The sequence below is a fragment of the Pelmatolapia mariae genome, linkage group LG8 (genome assembly GCF_036321145.2).
Source record: "Pelmatolapia mariae isolate MD_Pm_ZW linkage group LG8, Pm_UMD_F_2, whole genome shotgun sequence".
Taxonomy (NCBI): domain Eukaryota; kingdom Metazoa; phylum Chordata; class Actinopteri; order Cichliformes; family Cichlidae; genus Pelmatolapia; species Pelmatolapia mariae.
The window spans coordinates 22429130-22451111 of record NC_086234.1 but is presented as its reverse complement, the minus strand read 5'-3'; the positions used below and the strand labels follow the sequence as shown (position 1 = coordinate 22451111).

The following is a 21982-nucleotide window of genomic DNA, read 5'->3' as shown; positions in this document are numbered from 1 at the left end:
GTGTGTGTGTGTGTGTATGGTATAATAGGGGCCAAGATTTCAACATATAGTAAACACACACACACACATTTCATTTTTTCCTCTCCTCTTTTTTATATTTTCCCCATCTCTCTCCTTCCAGTCCTTTTTCCCTCTGGGAATGATGGAAAATGCAGCTGGATATAGCGCCCCTCTGCCACCCCCCACCCCCCACACACGCTCTCTCCTATCTCTCCTCTCTCACTGTCTGGCACTGAGTGGAAGTAAACAGAGGAGGAGATCGCATTTGGTTCCTGAACTGTTTCAGGGCTCGGTGCAACCACCACACACACTCTTTTGATTTCTCTCTCACACATATGGACAAATACACACACACAGCGCAAAGGGGATCTTGGCAGTAGAGGAGCCTAAAAGTCGTTGACCAAACTCACATCAGCCGCCTTTGACTGCACAGCTTTTGAAGGAGAGAAGAAGAGCAAGAGGTGATAGAGAGGACTGTAAAGAAGAGTGTAAAGACGGTCAAAGGAGTGCATCGCTTTGGGTTTGTTTAAGTCGTTCAATTAAATCAACGGCTGAAAATGGAGAACACGTGAGGGAAAGAGGAGCGAGGGTAAACTTGGGGCAAAAATGCTGCTGGCTAAAGTTTGTGGATATTTCTAGAGGGATTTCATTTTTTTGCCCTTGAACTTTGAAGAAGGAACGCACAGGGTTGACGGAGGACTGCGAAGAAGGTGAGAACCCAGTCAATGATTTTCAAGCATGAAATGAGTTGCCTACTTAGCTCTTTCAAAACTAAACAAAATTGATCTGTCACTTGCTTTTCTGCATTTGTTTAATATCTTTGAGAAGTAAGTTGAGAAGTCCCCTTAGACTGATTCTCCCAGCTGATTATCAAATAGAATAGAATAGAATAGAATAGAATAGCCCTTTATTGTCATTGTACATGTACAACAAAATTGTGAGTGCTCCACACCAACTGTGCTGGAATAAAATATTAAATAGTAAGACAGCATGAGTAAATAACAAACATGAAAAATATAAATAATTATGAGGAATATAGGAGGAAGATACACAATAGAAGAACAGGTTGCAAAGTGCTTGGAAGTAGTGTGATGCACTTGGTCGGAGTAGAGTCGCTGTGTGAGGGGCCTGAGTGATGATTAGGACAGGATATTGTTTGTTAACAGTGGCAATGGCCCAGGGGAAGATGCTGTTTGTGAGTCTGCAGGTGTGGAACCTGATTGACCTGAGGCGACGTCCGGAGTGGCAGCGGGTCAAACAGGTGGTGAGCGGGGTGCAAGGGGTCACCTGTGATGGCCCTGGTTTTACTGAGACAGGAGGATCTGGTGATGGGCTCAAGGGATAGCAGAGGGCAGCCAATGGTTTTTTGGGGGGGTAGTGTTAATTAGCCTTTGCGTAGCCTTCCTGTTGTCAGTAGTGGCCCCTGCATACCAAACACCCAGGGAGTAGGAGTGTGTATCACATCGCATTTTATGACAAAAGTCTCCGATAGTGACCTATTTAAAAATGTACTCTGCCCTCTTTTCATTATTGATTTCATAAATGTGTCAGATCAATAGATAAGTCATGTGTTTTAACAGGAACATGCTTTGAGATACTTCTGGGAATTTTTTTTAGACTGTGGGGATTTTTTGGTTTGCTTTTCTCAGTAAAACTACTTCTACCTTATTTGATGTCTGTGCTGTTTCTCTGTTGCTAACACTCTTCCACCTGCTTCCCTCCTGTTCAAAGCCTGTAGGTGGGACGTTGGGTTCTCCAGGAAACATGGCAGCCACCAATCCTTTCTCCTGCCCCTTTTTTCTCTCCTTCCTCTTTTTATTCTTGGTTATCCGGCCAGCCTTCACCCAGGGTCCATCAGTTACAGCTGTGGGAGTAACTGAGGATTCACCTACCACACTGACTAACCAGACAACTACCAGCTATACAGAGACCACCCAAAACACTCCTCCAGAGACAGGGCTTTCCACTCCCAACAGTGGTGGAGATGCAGATGATGAGGATCTTCCTCCTGCTGGTGGGACACGTTGCCAGGGTTACTATGATGTCATGGGCCAGTGGGACCCACCTTTCAACTGTAACGCTGGTGTCTTCCTGTACTGCTGCGGTACCTGCTTCTACCGTTTCTGCTGCCAGTTCCGTCAGCAGCGCTTGGACCAGAGCATCTGCTCCAACTATGACACTCCCATCTGGGCAAACACTGGCAAACCAGTTGCCACCGTTACTGAGGGACAGGGAGACCTGGACCGGGACCGCACGCAACTTATTGTGTACATCATCTGTGGGGTGGTGGCCATCATGGTACTGGTGGGCATCTTTACTAAACTGGGCCTGGAGAAGAGCCGGGGGGGAAGCGGAGGTGGAGTAGGAGGGGCAGCACAGGCCGACCTCAACTCCAGGTGAGGAAGCGTGTGTGTGTGTGTGTGTGTGTGTGTGTGTGTGTGTGTGTGTGTGTGCGCATGTGTGAGAGAGATGCACGGGTTTCCAAATTTTTAGAAAATGCTCATTTATCCCCTAATTAAAATATACGACAAAAGACATGTTTATTCTTTATCGATGGGTCTTTTTTTCTTGTTGTATATGAATATAGATCGTCTGTTGTATTGGAGTAAGCCCAACCACGGACACAGGAGAGGTACTCCTCTCCTTTGGCACTCTGTGCACACCAGCAGGTTAATAACCAAGCAGTAGTCATGAGGGAAAAGGAGGAGGAAGGTTATTTGTGAGGATTCATTTTTCCAGCTTACAGAGGTTATTGTTAGATTGCTAATAAATGAAGACAATGTTCCCAGCCCTTGTACTTTATACCTAAAAATCATCTCAAAACACAGACACGTGCAAAAAACCATTCTGAAATACAAAACAGTTACAGTCAAGGGTTAACAAATGCACATTTTGAATTTAAATGTACATTTGAGTAGGTCACTTCCTCAGACAAATGACACAAACATCCTGATGTCAGATACTTCTTGCATTCTGGCTCTTATGTACAGAACCAGGTGTGAGTGTATGAATTAAATGCTGCTTATGTGTGGGTTTGCTCTGGCTTACCTTAGCATATTGAGCAGAAAACTCAAAATAGACAAAATGCAGATTTGCATTTATTTATTTAGCAGATTGTTAATTCCAAGTGTCTCAGTGTCAGACTTTGAATTTTTTACTGGAGGCCTTATAATATGTGAATGTGCTCAAATTAATTTTCAAACCCTGGCAGACATGAATGTTAAATACATAATATTAAGTTGTCCAAAATTTTCCACATGTGGAAATCATGGCAATAATGTAGGGTCAAATGAATAAGGCCCCCATCACACAGACCTTTGACACTGGTCTGTGACCGACTGGTAATTACTGGTCTCCAGGCAAAAATATTGGACTCCCCAATTGCTTTGGTTGCTATCAAACTGTTATGCTCACCAGTACTTTGCATGGAACATGTCTGTCTGCAAACACTAGCCAGGTATTCTTCAAGCAGCATAAAACTGAAAAGTGCAACTAAAACCTGCCTTTAAAGGAAAAATTGGGATATCTATTAGTATAATACCCCTTTGCCATTGATTTCATCTACAGACAGCCAGAAACTTCTATGAACCCAACCATTGGTTGTATAATGTCCAATATGGTGGACGTGAGTCAAGCAATGTGTGTATCACATGATGCGCAAAATCACTATACTAGGCTAGGCGCTGCTGAAGAAAGTCCATCTGACCATTTGAAACTGAGTCTGACTTATTTATTAGGAGAGTAATATTAGCTATTTGGCAATTTACTGGTATCAACGTTTATAATGTTATGATGAAAAATGAAAATTTAAAAGTAAAGAAATGGTGAAATGCCCTCCAACTACAAACTTGGGTCATCTGTCCACCAGAGGGCACTCCACAACTTCCCCACAAGCATCACAACCAGCTGATCTGAGCAGAGTCAGGCAGAGGATAAGAGAGTAGATAAATAGAACAAATAAACTTGACAAATTTTATGAAAAAGGGGTTTGTTCCTCAAACATCCAATAGACGATGTAGCTTTAACCTGAAGTTGAGTTTTATGAGTGCAAATTAGAACAAATTCAGTAAAAACTTGATCTTCTCAGTCCAAACATCAGGCACATTATTGACATGTCTGAAAAGTTATAATGAGTATGGCATGTTCTGGGAAATATCTGCACATGAATGAAGATCACTTGCAAATATTACCAAAGCGTAATGACATAAGCGAACATCAACAAAAGTTCCCAAAGAACATTTTAACATTCATTAACTCATCAGTTTTGAATCTGAATCTACTTAATGACGCATCTCATTATTTAAGTGATTACATTTTGTGCAGTACCAGCACTTTCTATTTCTTGGTTTTTGGAGATGCTGATGTATGATCCTACAGAGGTTTACAGGGATGTATTTAGATTAGAAGTGGCACTGAATGGGGCCTCCATGGATGGCACTACTGAAAATGACAGTTCTACTGAAAGAGAATAGCACAGGAAGACACTTGCAATTGCAGACATACAATGTCAGTATTATTTGAGAGGTGAAATAGCGTAAACAACATCACAACAACACAAAATGGGCACATACAGTGTTAAACTTATCTCGGCTTTGAGGCAACCACCAATGGGAGTGAAGCGAATTGTTGATTGACATAACTGGGGGTTGGTAAACAAACATGAGGGTGGAATGTCAAAAATAGTGACCAGCTGTCAGCTACAAAGTAATGTGCTGTGAGCAAATTGCTTTATATGTGGGTGAGGCTTAATTTTCAGTTTAAAGTCTAAAGAGTCAACTATGGATGTGAACTAGTTTATTTTCACCTGTGTTAACTAAGCTTTGAGCTAGTGCTTCATCAGTGTACACACCTAAAACCTTACATATTTATTCTTGTTTATTCTCTTTTTTATTCTTTATTTGTTTTGTTTTTTTAGTTTTTCTTTTATATTTCAGCTCTTTGCGTACTGTTTGCTTTTCTTGTAAGCATGAAACAGGGAAAATCAACCAACTTTCTAGTTTTTGAGGGTTTTTTGCAGCTAAGCACTTTTAACTTTGTGCTTCTGTGTTAGAATGTCTCATGTGTACAAATGTGTCAGGGTTTTAGAGAGAGCACATGAAGTCACATTTTACACTGTGAATCTGATGCTTTTAAACTGAGTTACTGAAACACAACCTAGAGAAGAAAAAGATTTGTAGTTTGAGTTTTAGCCTTTCTCCTGATACAAATGCAATCGTGCATACACTCCAGCTGCAGTATAGAGTTAAATACATGGTTCAAAGTTCAATCTATTCACCTCAGGAAATCATTACAGCGCAGCATGGGCTCAGATCTCTCTGCTTTCATCCTGAACCAACTCTCTCTAGCTGCCTCTTCTCATTCTTTTCTCCATAGAGTTTGTTCTTCTTATCTCTCCAGGCTTATTGTTTTTGATCTCATTTTCTTGCTTGAAAATCTGTTTCATCACGCGCTATTTGTCCCTCTCATCCTGAATTTCTTCACCACAAATCACTTTGTTTTGGTTCGTAAGAGTCCTCTCCTTCAGCCTTCTTCCACATCTCCTTTGTTCCTTCTTTACCAGGTCAAATGTCCTTCTATCAACCACTCTTGCTTTTTATCCCCCCTTTCACTCGCAAGGATAAGAAGTGAAACCAGCAGCTACTTTCAGTCACTCTGATCTTCATGCATTCCTCCCCCCTTTTCCATTTCACTTTGCAAATATCCCATCTCTCCCACATCATTTTTCTCACTTGAATTTTAATTGAGAAACTAAACATGAGGACAGCTGCACTGGTGCCACCAAAACCTTCATTGACCATCAGTCGTCTTTGTGTGCCTCCCATTAACTCAAACTGCAAAACTCATTCTGCAGATACCGAACCACTAGGATTAGCATTTTCTGCAGGGTAGCACCTAAACTGAAATAGAAACACTGTGGCTGCATAAACATCCTCCCTCCGTGAGCCCATCTTGACAGATTACTGCTCCCCTTTGAGATTAAACAAATTTCACTGAGATTACAGCTTTACCATTTTTGGGTTGCTCTGCCTGCTTGCTTGTTTAGTTATTAGCCTGCTGACATAAATCCCTGCTATAAAAGTGTACGTGCAATCCAGGACTTCATATATAGCACACACACTTCATGAGGTGAGATGCACAAATTCTGCATGCGCTTTAGAGACGGATGTTAGAGCGGCCAAGCACAAAGCAAGACTTTTGCAATCTGCACGTGTGCTGTTGCACCTGCTTCCCACCACAGGTTTCTCTTTCTCTTAACATCCTGCAAGCAGAGGGTGATTAGCGGGCTAAAATCCTAACAGTTTTCCTAAATCAGCTTTGAAAGTTAAAATCCAGACTGATCCTCCTCGCAGACTTCCTTCCCCTCTCCTTCCATGCACACACACACTAAAACCACATTTTGAGTTTGAAAAATGCCTTCAAACTTGTGGGGACCGGGATTTTGTCCCCATTGCACCGTAAACTTCCAATTTTTGGTCCCCACACAGATATGTAAACAAGGACACACACACACACCTTCTAATACCCCTCGACTCGTTCCAGCCGCACAAGGTTCGGGGTATTTGCAAGCCGCACTAATCCCCAGCCAACAATGGAGAACGCCTTAGGTCACGCGTGTCGTGTTTAATGAAAGGCTTCAACTGGAGCGGGGCCGGTTGTACACCGTAAACAAACACAAATGACCTTCATGATTTTACGTGTACACGCACACATACACTCACACTCATCTTGATTTATAGTTCAATTAACAGCAAGAATAATAGCGGTGGCATTTGGGTTACATGTGCATGGGTCAGATCACCACAGTGAGAGGTCAGAACAGCCAGGAGGCGAGATATGTTGCAACATAGCGTCCACCTAGCAAAGTGGGAGAAACCTGGAAACAACATGGTGGAGGTCACATGGTTGTGATGGAGGGCTGTGTTTTTGCGCAAGTAAGTATATTAATGAGCATGTGTGACACAGCGCTCCAGGTGCTCTCAGAAAAGAGAGGAAAAGATTGGGTGGATAGAAAAAGCCTCGTTTCCGAAATCTATTTATATTTGACTAATTTCTAGCAGCTAGCATGTTTCGAAGACAAGACAGCTGTGACCACTGTTAATTAATCTATGTGTCAAGGCACAACAATAATGACAGGAATTTTTAATTTAATGTATGAGTGACTTTTATTTGCCAAAGTGATTATAAAATATTCATTTAGTCTTAAATAATAGCAGTGGCCAAAAATGCTAGTTTCATGATGTCTCTCTGGCGTCATTGATCAGAGATAATGTGTCAAATACAGCACTGCACCTACTCTTGTCCCCAACACACTGCCAAGACTGAAGCAATGAGGGGAACAGTCACAAGATGGGCTAAGAAGAGGCAGATGTAAACACATACACAGATTTGTTCATTTAAAGATCCATTCATCAGAGACCCATTTATTCATTCATGTATTTTTGAACTGCTTGTCCAGTTCAGGGTCACAGGGATTGGAACCTTGCCCATCTGACTTCAGGCAAGAGGCTGCGTACACCCTGGACAGACTGCCGCTGCAGGGCTAATACAGAGTGACTGACAACCATTCATGCTCTCATTCACAATTGTGACCAGTTTATAATCGCTGATTAATGCTAACAAGTGTGCGTGAACAGAGGCAGTACTCAGAGTGAACCCATGCAGGGACAATTGTGCCCCTAAAAGATTGAAAACTTTTTCTGGCGAAGAAACCTCAAACAAAAACCCCTTCCTACATCAAAGGACGCTTCTGTTGGAATTCTTTTTCACAACATTATCCTTTCTGTTCCTGAGGTTTCCATCCAGCATCAAAGCTACATCTTTGACTGCTTTGGCATGTCATCTTTATCCGGTGTGTTTTTAAGCCAGCTGCTTTTTTAGTCCTTGCATTACATAACGAAGGACGCCATTGCTTAAATGGTTTGACTGCTTTGCCCTGTATTAAGGTCCACAAATAAGTGATACTCAATATAGCATGGGCATATATATGGGCCCATCACCACTCACACAAAGCACATAGAATCACTTTGCTATTTAACCCTTTCTCTCGCTTCCAAATAGAAAATATTGAGTCACATTTTGTAGCTCAAGGGCGCTATTGACACGTTGATGTAAACTTTTTAAAATAAAATGTACAGTGGCCCTGAGAGGTCAAACACACGATCTGAGAAAACATAGACAATGCAAAAAGCAGAGAGAAGAAAAACGGAATTTAAAAAAGAAGCACACAACAAAAGAAAAAAAACTACGCAACGGAAGTGATTTAGGGGACTACTCGCCTCCTATTACCAGTTTCAATTCCCTTTTCATATAAATTAATATATTTTTATTAATATGTAAGTATACATATTTGTTACTAATTTCAAACTGAGTTTCTGTTATTATTGTGACCAACCTGCAGTACTTCAGCAGGGGGCTCCAGCTCTAGCTACATGTTCGCTATTCAATACTTCTGTTAAATCATGTTATTGATCACTAAATTACTTCTGCTGTCATTTGTGTGGTTTTGCAGCACTTTTTTCTATTTGCTGGTGTTTTTTTTAAGTTACAGTGTGTTTGACCTCTTAGGTCAAGCAGAGGAGCGAGAGAAGAGCTGTACCTCAAGCTATTTTAAAGCCTTGAGATAAGCATTTTGGACACTTCTTTGTTGTTGTTGTTTTGTTTTTTAAGCCAGATGTCATAAGGGAGGTGAAGATGTTACTGATAAACTGCTAACAGGAGACTGTGATTGACAAGTTGGTACCTCAGGAACATGCAAAGTACCCACACCTTAAAGCATGCCCTGCTTTATCATGGATTCAACTCTAAATGGGATAAAAGTGTACAAAATGAACATTAAGGCATATTAATGAGGACTTGAAATTAGCAATTGAGAACATCTGCTCATCACAAATGTTTTTTGTTGAGAGAACTATGGTAAAACGTTTTAATAGATTTCTATACAATCTCTGCTCTTTTTACAACCAGAGTTATTGCTCTCTGCTGGCCATTACAAAGAACGCAGGTACCTCATGATTTCACTTTTCAGACCCAGAAGTTGCTCCTTATCTTTTATTTGAAATCTTTTGGATTAGCAGAAGAAAAAGGATGGATGGACAAAAGAGGGGGATAAGATGTGTCTCATACTTTTTAACTCAATCCAATCAATAGATATTGGCATTTGAAAGTTCCAAACCAAGGAGCATCAGACAGTCTGCATCCACAATGCTGTGTACACCTGAACCAGACCAAACTTGAGGAGATGCCCTTGATTATTAACAGCTCAGCATTAATCCCGGTGAACTGAGAGGTCTCACCAGTGAGAATTTCACATAACTGGACAGAGAAGGGCCAAAGAAAAAGATCAAGGATGAAGAGTACATCAGAGTACAACAACCACACCAAATGAAGTTAAATCCCCCACTGTGTGCCGTTCTCTTTGCTCTGTGGCTCAGAGTAATGGGAGGTGACAGACAGTGACCTCAACAAACTTTCAACCTTTCACACCAAAAGCCTTTGGAGAATCCTGGCCATCGTTTGGCTGAAAGCGATCTCTAACAGAGCCCTGCTAACCCAGTGTTATAAATAACTCCATCACAAAGACGGCTCTACGCTCAATGGTCAAAAGACACAAGAGAGTGACCTAACAGTACTTTAGCTCACATTTTTGGGCTCCAAATCAAGAAACTAGTAATAAAATTACAGCTATCTGCAGTTTTATAATGTAAATAACAATTTAAACAAGCTTGTCCTCTGAGGGACTCAACGATATAAGGGATCTCTCTCTTAATTAGCTTTTAATAAAAGGATCTTGATTGGAGTCTCTGGAACTGATACTGGAGGTGCTTAATCTGTGAAGGAAAAGCACCCTGAAACCTGCATTCATGAACAGCATCATGGTTCACGGCTTAACAGGTGTACTAGAAAAGATAGATGTGAAGTTATCCCTGCAGCCTGCCCTGTACACGGACTGCAGACAGGAAGCAAGTCAAGCCACTACAAGCTGTAAATATCTACTACTACTAAGTTTCCTCCGCTCTCTCCTACACTTCCATAACCCCACCTTCCAAAATTTCTCCTACTTTTTCAGTACCTCCAGGGTTGAGCTGTCACTCTCTATCACCTCTCACCTGTTGCCACTATTTGCGTGAGCATGTCTGCATGCATGCATACTTGCAAACAAATGTGATAAAGTGTGCATATGCATGTGCCTGCGCCATCACTCGTCGCAGTTCCTCCCAAAGTGTAAGAACATATAAGCTGACAGATTCCTGGCTCCATCAGAAGTGACAATTTTCACCCTGCAGCTACTTTACCTTCCTCTCTCCTCCTCCTCCTCACCGCTGCCGGGCTTCACTGGGCCCACACACACTTAAATGTGGGTCAACGCACACTGACTTAAGGGTTTGGCACTGTGTTGTTTCTGTGTTTGTGGCCTCCCCCCCCCCCCCCCCCCCCCCCCTTTTTTTTTGAGTAAAGGTGCTGGGAATTGAAAATATCAAAGATAGCCATCCTTACATCTCTCATGTCTGGAACAAGGCATTTCAAAGAATTTTGAGTCGTAACAATGAGAGTTTTGTCTGTTAAAGTTTTATTTTATTACATTTGGATCATTTTTTGAAAAATCTGAACTGAAAAGGGTAATGAAGCAGAAATGCTGTCTGTCCATTAGTAATACTTCTGCAGGTTTAATGTTGATAAAGGAACATGTTGAATTTCCTAAATTGAAAGGTGTTCTTGTCCTTATGCATAAGTTGACTGACAGATAACAGGCCAAAAAGGAGAAGCAGTCAAAAATAATACTCTGTGCTGCATGAAGTGTGCTTGTCTAGACACTGGCACAGCTTCTTGTAAGTTTTCCTTTGCTTGTTGTTGTTATACTTCAACTTCAATTTCAATAAAATTTGTTACGCTGTGTAAAATGCAACTAAAAATAGAAAGCAATGATATCCAAATCACATAATCTCATATTTTATTCACAATAGAACACAGAAAAAGTATCAATGTCATGAAAAATATTGCAACAGGTCAGTAACATGATTGGGTATAAAAGAATATCTTAGACAGGCAGCGTGTCAAAGAAAAAAATTACAAACACTCCCACAGTTTGCAGTGCCATCCACTAATGCAGGTTAAAGCTCTATCATGCAGAAAGGAAGCAAAATGTCCAAATGGACTGAGGCAAAGTGGAAAACTGCTCTGTGGTGAGACAAATCGGAATTTGAAATTCTTTGCAGAAAACACAGACATTGCATTCTCCAGACTAAAGCGATGATGATGACACTCCAGCTTGTTATCAGTGCTCAGTGCAAAAGCCTGCATCTCTGATGGTATGGAGGTGGGTAAGTCCTGTAGAATCGCTCAGTGTATTGCTCATTACACACAAAAGCTTAAAGTGCTCTCATGACTTTCTGATATTCACTTCTAAACGACTGATGTTGCTGTTGGAAATATGCAACAGAAGGGAACATTCACTTGTAGGAAGCCTGAATGAAGAGTTTTTTGCAGAAAGTCTTAACTATTCAAGCGGTTCTGTGCCTTCTGTGAAAATCCGTGCTCCTGCATTGAAATATTGTAGAAATGTCTGCAGATACTGACCTGCTTATTGTGCCCTCAGCTTCTCTGATTTGCATATGCACCAGCCTAAGTGGCAGGGGTGCGACCAGATACACTGACAAAAGGAAAACTGACATATCTCCACAGAGCAGTGCTTAATTGTTTTAAAAGTAGTAGGCGGAAAAAAACAAGCAAAAAAAGAAGGTCCTCTTGCCTGAAAGGAAAAAAAAATCATAGAGAGTGTAAAGCTCGATGTAGCTTTCAGCTTTGGATGTAGGTTTGAAAAGTGCAGAAAGCATGGTAGTGCTGTAAACTTGCATTCTTTTTAATGGGAACAGAGGGGTGACAGCTAAGGTTGCAAAAAGAGCTCTGGTCCGATGTTATAGGTATTTTGTTGCACTGCATGCAGAATTCCAGACTTTAGAAAGTGGTTTTGAACAGAAGACAGGTGTTGAACATATGCAGAAAAATGAGAGGAAGAAAGACTCAGAGTGGAATGACGTCTGTTACAATGTGGTTACCATGTGCAGCTCGAGCTTAACTGCTGTCTTCAGGAAAAGGTCAGAGACAAACACTACTCATCAACGGCTAACCTGGTTGGAAGGTATTTTTATCTGTCATTATGTTTATCACTCAGACTCCACAATTTGATGTTTTAGGAAAAGCCGTAAAACCAAAATCACCAAGAGCTTGTAAAAATGTTTACATAGTAGATATTTACTGCTTGTAGGTGCAGTGTACAGAAATGGTGTAATGTACTCACTGAGAACATCTTACATTCAATCAGTGCAGTCATACAGCAGAGAGGATTTCACATTTCGAGAGTTACTGTTAATATTTGTTGGAACGACTCACTGTGCACGCTCTAATCTGGGTGACCTGAGAGGACTAATTGATTGTTACAGGACATTAGTGAAGTCTCATTTCACTGTGGCTTTAATGTGATGAGATAGGATGGAAGAACTGATGAGCTCTCCGATCTCAGGCACAATACTTTTATATAATATGTTAAAGGATAATAAGCGCAGTGAGGGCAGAAGCTTACTCACGGAATATATAAGTATAATACACATATAGGTTCCATAAGGTTTCTCCAAGAGTACAGATCAGAAACAATAATTTTCACAGGGAACACTGTTGAGGGAACCTTAGGGCAATCCAGTGAAAGTAAAAGCTGCTCTGCTGAGCTTTGGCCTGCCCTTTCATATCATCGAGGCATTTACATTGGGAGTCTGGATAATTTTGCATGTTTTTTTTTATTAGCTATCTAAATGTGAGTTTGTTGGGTAAATACAAAAAGTATTGTAACAAAGGTGGTTGCTTATCTTCCCAGGAGGGAACAGATCAGAAAGTTAAACCAAAGGTCAGATCCTGCAAACTAAAAAAACTACAAAACCTCTGGAACAATGGCTAAAGTGGGGCGATCGTGGCTCAATCGGAAGGTTGCCGGTTCGAGCCCCGGCTCCGACAGTCTTGGTTGTTGTGTCCATGGGCAAGACACTTCACCCGTTGCCTACTGGTGGTGGTCAGAGGGCCCGGTGGCTCCCGCTATACAAATACAGTCCATTTACCCTTTTTAAAGTGGAGATGTTCTGTAAGAGCATGGTAACAGCATATCAAGCACAGTAGTGGAGGGGTCATGATTTGGGCTTGTTTTGCAACCACAGGGTATCGGCAGCTTGCAGTTACTGAGTTTATCTGGGCCAAAACTGGATCATCTAACAGGACTACAACACAAGCACAGCAGCAAAGCTACAAAAAAATGTCTGAAAAAGAAAAGAATGAATGCAATGATTTAATCAAAGTCAAGACCTTACATTCAAAGAGGATGTACTTTCTTTTCAACATGACTTGATATTCTGGTGTTGCAGTAGAGGTACATTTGATCATAATAGATCAAATGTACCTTAGAAGGCATCATATAGATGGATGGATGACTACACTCACTTAATATTTTACCAAGATTGTAAACCAGGGGTGTCAAAGGCACGGCTAGTGGGCCACATCCGGCCTGTGATACAATTATATCCGGCCCATGAGATAATTTTATATGTCAACTGTTAATGTCCCATAGGTATGTGGGAGCCGAATCTTCAGCCCTGCTTTGAATGGCAGAGATGCAGAAACATCTGCACGTAAGTGTCTAATGAGTCTCACAGCCATGAATGTGTGCTTGAAGCCATTCATAATTCTTAACATGACTGGTCTGCTTCTCACCACAAACAAGCACAACCATAAATTTTGGACTTTTAACTCTATTTTCATATGTTTTACAGCTTTTCCTACTGATAAAAACCTCCCTGATGGCCATTCATACTACACAAAGTGATTAAGAAATGAAGAATTAAGCTGTTGAACCTCAATGCCCTCTATACTAGAGGCAAAGGGGAAGAACATCTGATTTAAGAGTATATACCAATATTTAAATATAGACATGTCTGCTATCCACAGAAACGTTAGAATATCAGCTAAAGCTCACAAAACCATGTTAACAACCACCAAACAGTTAAAACAGCAAACGATTAAAGAGCAGGTTCCACAAAAAAATGTAAACACAAAACACGGATCCCCCCGTTCACCCGACAGCACGTACATGGACATGCAAGTGCTGAAAGTAGACATCTCATAGATTCCGAAACTGCAGGTTTCGTAACTCTCCGACCAAAATTCACTGAACCAAAACCAAAAGAAGACAAAACTACGCGTCATGTTTGAATAACATTGTAATGAATTCCATTCAAATCCCACTTCTTGCACAGCTCTCTCATCAGTGAGCTTTGAGACCAGTTTTCCATCAAAAATCTTTATTTTCTGGGTTATTCGCTTGCTTATTACGCAACAATCTACCGTTGTGTACAGTGTTGTCAGCCGCTGGTTTCCCCCCCAAAAAATTACCTCTGACAAGTAAGCGTAGTTTCTGCTATTCAATACCGAAGAAATTTCAACTTTCACAAATTATGCCAAATTGCAAAATGCTTAGCTATGTCCCTAATAAAACCTCTGTAACTGTTTTTGTAAATATAATTTTACACATTTATTTCATAAGATTTAAGTCTAAAGAGTCGTGCTGACAGATTTATGTCTTTGTCACAGCAGCTTTTTCTTTATCATGTAGAAAACCAGTTAAATATGTAACTTCTTTACACTGGTAGAAAGGGGAGTTTCACTGGTCTGGCCTATTTAAGATCAAAGTGGGCTGTATGTGGCCCAGGATGTAAAATGAATTGGACACCCCCGTTGTAAACCAATAAACCAAGAGAAAGTCCAAGAGTAGTCACTAGCTGGACTTCAGCTGATTCTGGTTCATTAATGAGTGTGTTCCTTTTAATGTTCACATCTGGGTTGTTTTGCAGATACTACAGACTTTTCTTGTCAATCTAGCCCACACTCCAGTATTAACCTCTTAACCAGCGACAAAGACGTCTTCATTATTTAAAGGCACCCATAGAAACTCTCATGAAGCCCAGCCAACGCTCCATAAACACCACATAGCCTGAAGACAGGTGCAGTTTTTGTTGCAGATTAAAAGTCCAAATCAGCAAGTTGTTTGAGCAGCGAGCCAAGAGAAGCGTGCGCAGAGGCCCGAGGCACTGTGTGGTAGTGAGTCACAGAAGGGATGAGGAGCAGAGAGAGGGTGAGGGAGGAAGACAAACAGTATGGTTTGAAGTGGAGGGAAAAGACAAAGAGTCAGATTTAGGACTGAGTTTAGGAAAGGAGGGGGATGAGAGAGAAAGAACGAGACTCAAAGAAAAACGTAATAAAGAAATGAAAGAAGATGAGAGAAAATGATTCAAGACGTTTGGGTTTTTTTCCTCGTGTGTCAAATGTTGAGAAATGTTGAGTGAGTTCAGAGTGAGAAACCGAGAGTGGAAGACTCATTAATGAGTGTTTTAAGGGTCTTATTAATGTTGGAACTAGTGTGTTTAGTGTTAACCTTTGGCTTACTTTTATGTAATTGAATTAGACTGGGAACATTTTAGCTTTCAACATGAAGAACTGAAGATGAGTCGTGTCTGGATTCCGGTGCAAACATTTACAGTACTGTGCAAAAGCCATGGATCACCCCTCATATCTTTATATTTCGCTATGAAGAAATGAAGGAAATAGGTCGAGCGTTTTACAGCATGGTATGATCACCTTTATTCTTCAACACAGCCAAAATATAATTTAAAATTGGTTCTTTGCTAAGTAGACACAACACTGGTAGATTCCATATAATATCTGGAATCATTATCATGCAAAAATGAAACCAATCATATGCTTTGGGTAGTAGTGGAAGGTGGATCAACATCTGATTGTGCTTTTCTGTGTGCTTTGACAGGATCCTCAACACCACTGGCTGAAATTCAGCCCCAAACCATGACAGAGCCTCCACCATGTTTTACAGATGGCTGTAGATGCTCATTGTTGTAGCTCTCTCCTGACCCCCTTTTATATATTGATGATGATTTGAACTCAAAATTTAAAATTTACATTCATCACTCCATAAGACCTGATTTTCAGTCCAGTTCTTGTGAACTTTCCCCATTTCTTAAGAACAGCTTATTGTCAGCCACTCTTCCACAGAGACCACTTCTAGTGAAGCTTCAGCAAATATTAGATGAATTAACTGAAGGGTCGTATATTCCAGGTACTGTGTCAGATCTTTGCTGTGGTTTTTTTCTTTCAGAGGCAGGTGACAGTTTTTTTAAGGCCTGCCGTTTGTTTTGTCCTCCTTGTCCAATGTTTTCAAACTATTTAAGACACACTGCACACCATCCACATACATCCCAAGTTTTCAGCTCTGAGAATCCATTTGCTGGTACAAAAATGGTTTTTTAAAAAAAAAAAAAAAAAGGGATGAAAAATGCAATTTAAAATTGGTTCTTATAGACACTGGTTCATCCCTTGAGTTGGTCATTGGTTAGTATTGAATGGCTTAACAAACAGAAAAAAGTCCATCTGAAAATGGTCATGTACAGGTCCGGACTGAAAATGAAATTGGAAAAGCAATTCAGGAAGCCTGGAGAACTATTGCTAAGACCTCTTTCAAAACGACAGGAAGGTCTGGCTTCTTGGAAGCCAATTATAAAGAAATAAGGGGTGACTCAAGACTTTTGCACAGTACTGTAGTTCTAGTCATTCAGTGAAATTATTGTTAAATCATCGTCCACTTGTTTTATCCATATATATTTTGTAGTGGTTTTATCATTCAGCACCATTACGAGTGCTGGGAGTCAAATGTGGGTCACAAAGACAAGCAAACATGCACTATTTATCTATAACAGACACTTGTGGGTGATGACAGATGGGATTATATTCTACATCAAAAGAGTTTCATTGCGACAACATAGTCCCTGCAGAAGCCACTTTTTGGCATCTGTGTCACGGTTACTCACACACATCATCACACCTACAGATTATCAGAGAAGTGGCCAAAGGGACGTGCTTTTCTAGTCGGTATCTGGGTGTGAACAAGAGGCCCCTGGCAACACCGTGTCTTGTATACCTGTGCATTAATGTGTATGTGTGTGTGTATGAGTGGTGCTGTGGACTTCCTTTTGTAAAGCTTAACTACAAGTGTTTTGAGTCAATAGTGGGTTTTTTGGGAAATACACAGACAGCAGATATGTGTTGGATGAAGGGAAAGTCCCCCAAACTGTGCATAAACATACATCTGTGTGTAAAGTGTGTGTGTATGTGTAAAGTGTACATGTTTAGACATCTTTCTGAGGACAGAAAATTGGCATGACACTTTACTTTTGGAGACGAACAGTCACTCATAGGGACAAAATGCCCGTCCCCATGAGTTTGAAGGCCTTTATGTCAATTAGATGTCCTCACTAAGATATGAAAACGTGTGTGTGTGTGTGTGTGTGTGTGTGTGTGTGTGTGTGTGTGTGTGTGTGTGTGTGTGTGTGTGTGTGTGTGTGTGTGTGTGTGTGTACGGGTTCGTACTATCCTGGTGGGGACCAAAATCTGACTTTTACTATCCTGGTGGGGACTTTCTGCACCGTGGGGACCAAAATCCAGGTCCCCTCGGGGTTGAAAGCAATTTTCACACTCAAAATGCGGTTTTACTGTCAGGGTTACAATTAGGTTATGGTTAGGTTTAGGGTAAGGGTCAGGGTTAGGCATTCATTTTTAATGGTTAGGGTTAGGGTAAGGGGCTAGGGAAAGCATTATGTCAATGGGATGTCCCCACGAGGATAGCAAACCAGACATGTGTGTGTGTGTGTGTGTGTGTGTGTGTGCGCACATGAACACTTGCACTCACACTTGTTTGGAAGCATTTCTTGCACTCAAACTCTTCTAGAGCCAAGTCTCAATGTGAACATATTGCAAACACGACAAGCAGCAAAAAGGCCGCCAGTCAATACAGCTGGCTGAAATTTAGCCTGGAAATAAAAATATGTTGCTCAGGCTCAATTACATAAGCATATTTCCTACAGTAAATGTAACAAGATGCCAACAGTTAACTTTGTCAGAATACAGGCAGCAGCATCAAATGTCTTCCAATCTGACACAAATCTTTTGCTATATAATGTATATGCAGAGAGACCTGACACAAAGTGGTAAAAATGTTTTTTCCATGGTCATTTGTGCACACATGTACTTAACACTATGTTTGTGGCTTGGTTCAAATTGTTTGTTGGTCACACTTCATAATACAGCCCATGACCAAGTGTGTAATTCCTCTGTAATTAAATGGAATTTTAATGTATTTTAAATGAAATTACCATGAAATTATATTTACCTATAAATACTGCATATGTAATTTTAGGTGGTGTAGAATTTCATGGTCATTTAGCAGAAAACACTATTATATTATATTTCAAAATATTTTTCCACTTACATCGTACATTAAGTATTACCATGAAATTACACAATGCTTACAATTGCTTATCGTATAATTTGTGTCTCCTTTGCTGTATAATTTCCATAATTTAGGCACCACTTACAATGTCATTATTTCTTCTTTTCTGTAAAATACATGAAGCTGTGCAATACATACATTTATTTATGCATGACCCACAATTACTTAAACTTTCCTTTAAATTACTTATGCAGTACTTAAATTTTCTTACAGTATTGCTTGTCTTTGTTTCCTGTAAAAAAAACCAAAACAAAACATCGTAATGAAACACAACCCCCCAATTTTTGTAATTTTTGTGTGTGTGTGTGTGTGTGTGTGTGTGTGTGTGTGTGTGTGTGTGTTTGTTGGTCTCCAGGACGCTGACAGACCTGCTGAAACAGCAGGGGAATGAGGTGAGCTCGGTGGAAAATGCCACGGCCAGTCCGCCCAGTGCAGGGAGAGTCAACGGCGTGTCAGCCAGGATGCTGCGCAGCAGGAGTGGTAAGTGCAAGGAAAGATTGTGCACATACAAAAACACATGTAAACACACGTGCACATGTAAAAGGTAATGCAGTAAAAGATTAGTTTACTGCTGTCAAAGACTGCAAGACTATAGGCTCACCAACTAACAGTACTGTTCCTGTACTATGAAGCAAGATTTCATCTTACCCTGGTAATTTCAGGGTTAAGCCTGAGTTTTCTGTACTATGAAGATAGTTCACTTGTTACGGAGCATATCGCCATGGTAACTTATGAGTGGGTATTTTAATACTAGACTCCTGTACAATGTTTTTCCTCTCACACGCGCTCATGCCCATGATTTGCTTGCAGCAGCGGTGTTGTTTTTCATCTCTATTTTGTGTTTAATCGCTTCAGATTTTTCTAATAGTAAAGTCTCACGTGTCATGTAAACGTACAGGGAATATCCTGCGTTAACTTATTGAATTGATAACTAGTTTAATTCTCTCTGAAGTCTGTCTCTAGTGTCATAGGGTGAGAGGCAGGGTACACTCTGGACCGCTTGTCAATCTATTGCAGGCCTATCACAGAGAGACAGACAACAATTCACACTAAATCCTATGAATAATTTTGAATCACCAGTTAACCTAAAAAGCGCGTTTGGACTGTGTGAGGAGATATCACAGGCATGTAAAAGGAAAACATGGAGACTACAAAGAGAAAAGCCCCAACCAGCCAGCTGGTTTGAACCAATGACTGCAGAAAAGTAGTAGTTTTCTACAGTCATTGGTTTGAACAAGGAAACCTCTTGCTCAGCAACACCCAGTTGCTTTGAACTTCATGTTATATTCATTATCCTTCTTTGAGAGATATTTCAATGATATGAAATTGAAACAATTTTTCATACAATTTTTTTAAAATGTCTTATTGACCTCAGAATCAGCAAGACTGACCATATTAGATATGAAAGACTTACTGAAAGTGTAGGTACTGACCAAAACATACAGGGTTGGAGTGGAATTACAAAATTCATCCACCAGCAAAAACGAATGCACTGAATGGAGACTACCAGGGAGACAGGAGAACAAAAAGAGTCACAGAACTAAGAACAATCTGCAGCAGTGGGAGCACATTGGATGCTTTTTGCTTGTTTGTGTCTACAAAACACTTGAAACTGGACTAAAGAAAGTTTATTAGGTTAAGAATCTTTTCAATAAGCAGGGAACTGCCAGTCATCTGTCTTGCAGCTTGAAGCTGATCAAAGCAAATTAGCTACATGCACCACTGTACACCAACCCCATTATCAACCTCAAGTTTGGTGAAGTAATGTGTTCCCATCTACTCAGACACTATCGTGACATTTGGTAGGTTAGCTTGTTTACCGGTAAAACTGAATGTCCTAAACTGCGACGTATTACTGGCACTGGTTGATGAGATGTATTTACAGGATAGGACAAAGTGAAAACAATAAAAGGCAGAACACATACTTGTTACACGTGTGACTCTTGCTCAATATGCACACACATGCACTGTTTAATTAATATGTTAATGTAAGCAGGCCTGAACCCTGAAGGCAGCATGTGCCTTTTTCCTACATTTCCATCAGCAGAAAAAATCAAATCAAATCAAATCACTTTTATTGTCACATCACATGTGCAGGTACACTGGTACAGTACATGGAAGTGAAATTCTTGTGTGCGAGCTTCACAAGCAACAGAGTTGTGCAAAATACAATAATGTAAAACAAGCAAAATATAAAAATGGCTAATCTAAAAAGTAATAAATATATGTACAATATGTAAAGGTATATACATTACTGAATGTGTATACTAAATATGTTTTTCTACGTGTGTGTGTTTGAGTGTGTATATAGTATGTATATACATGTTTTACAAATGAAATAAAGTAAACAATAAAATAAGATATATAAAATATACAGAGGTTGGTATGTGCAAAACAGTGGTATTTATATACAGTGTGGAGTGCATAATGTTGAAGTTCCAGTAGTGAGGGTGAGGTGTCTATGAAGTGTTCAGCAGTCTGATGGCCTGATGGAAAAAGCTGTCTCTCAGTCTGCTGGTACGGGACCGGATGCTGCAGAACCTCCTTCCTGATGGTAGTAGTCTGAACAGTTTATGGCTGGGGTGACTGGAGTCCTTGATGATCCTCCCCGCTTTCCTCAGGCACCGCTTCCTGTAGATGTCTTGGAGGGAGGGAAGCTCACCTCCAATTATCCGTTCAGCACACCGCACTACTCTCTGGACTACAGATACAGCAACGTGGAATTTAAACACCTATTTTAACCATGTTTTACTCAGAACAAACCACCTCTTGTGTGCCTGGATTGTTTCGGTTTGTGCATACCAGTAACTGATGGTGCATGTACATTGATTAGCGATGTGATGGTGTGTACTCTGCATCTGATGGTGTGGAAGGGTGGGAGAGGTTGGGCGTCTCGTATGAGAGACCCTGCAGCTTCTATCTCGCATCTCTCACTGTGTGGAATTTCACACCCCGCTAATGACATGATGCCACATGCAGTATGTGGCAGACACTTTAATCCAGTCATTGATCATATGCACTTGAAAAGGGCAACAAATATGCTGGCTGGAACTAAATCTAAGAGGACGATTGTTGCAGTGTGACTTTTCTCTCTATATATATATATAATATATTTTTAAAAAAGAGGGACGCGGCTACTGTGGAGTTTCTGAACGTCTGCTATGAAGCCTTGAGTTGAGCATTTTCACCGCTGCCATTTAGTATTTTGAAAGTGAAAGTAACCAGGGAGGACTTGGCCAATCATAGGTTTTTATAAACTTTCAAAGGTCAAGAGTTGCTCGATTAGGGCCTAAATGCAAAATGTAGGATTCTGAGACAGATAGATGAACTAGAAGCGTTTTATTACAGCTGGTAAAAAATCCACAGAGTGCAAAGGAACACAAGCAAAGAAAAAAAAAGAATCCAAAATAGGAAAACACCAAGAGGGAAATAGATGCTCTGACAAAGGACAAGGGAATTAGACACAGCTGAGGAATGAAGCACAGGTGAAGCCAGTTAGGATAACGACACAGCCTAGTAAAACACAGGAGACGAAGAAGATAAACTGACAGGAAAACAAGGAAACTAAGCAGTAAGAAAACTATTAGTTTTATA

At 40.6% G+C, this 21982-nt stretch overlaps 1 protein-coding gene across 1 annotated transcript in view; it reads left to right on the top strand.

The window, feature by feature from the left end:
• Positions 1 to 250: 250 nt before the first annotated feature.
• Positions 251 to 21982, top strand: part of shisa8b (shisa family member 8b) — a 49578-nt gene continuing 27846 nt past the window's right edge. Inside the window, exons 1-3 of the mRNA XM_063481562.1 lie at positions 251 to 710; positions 1732 to 2396; positions 18744 to 18868. Coding sequence (XP_063337632.1) covers positions 1765 to 2396; positions 18744 to 18868 — 757 coding nt within the window. The 5' untranslated portion in view covers positions 251 to 710; positions 1732 to 1764. The remainder of the gene's footprint in view (positions 711 to 1731; positions 2397 to 18743; positions 18869 to 21982) is intronic.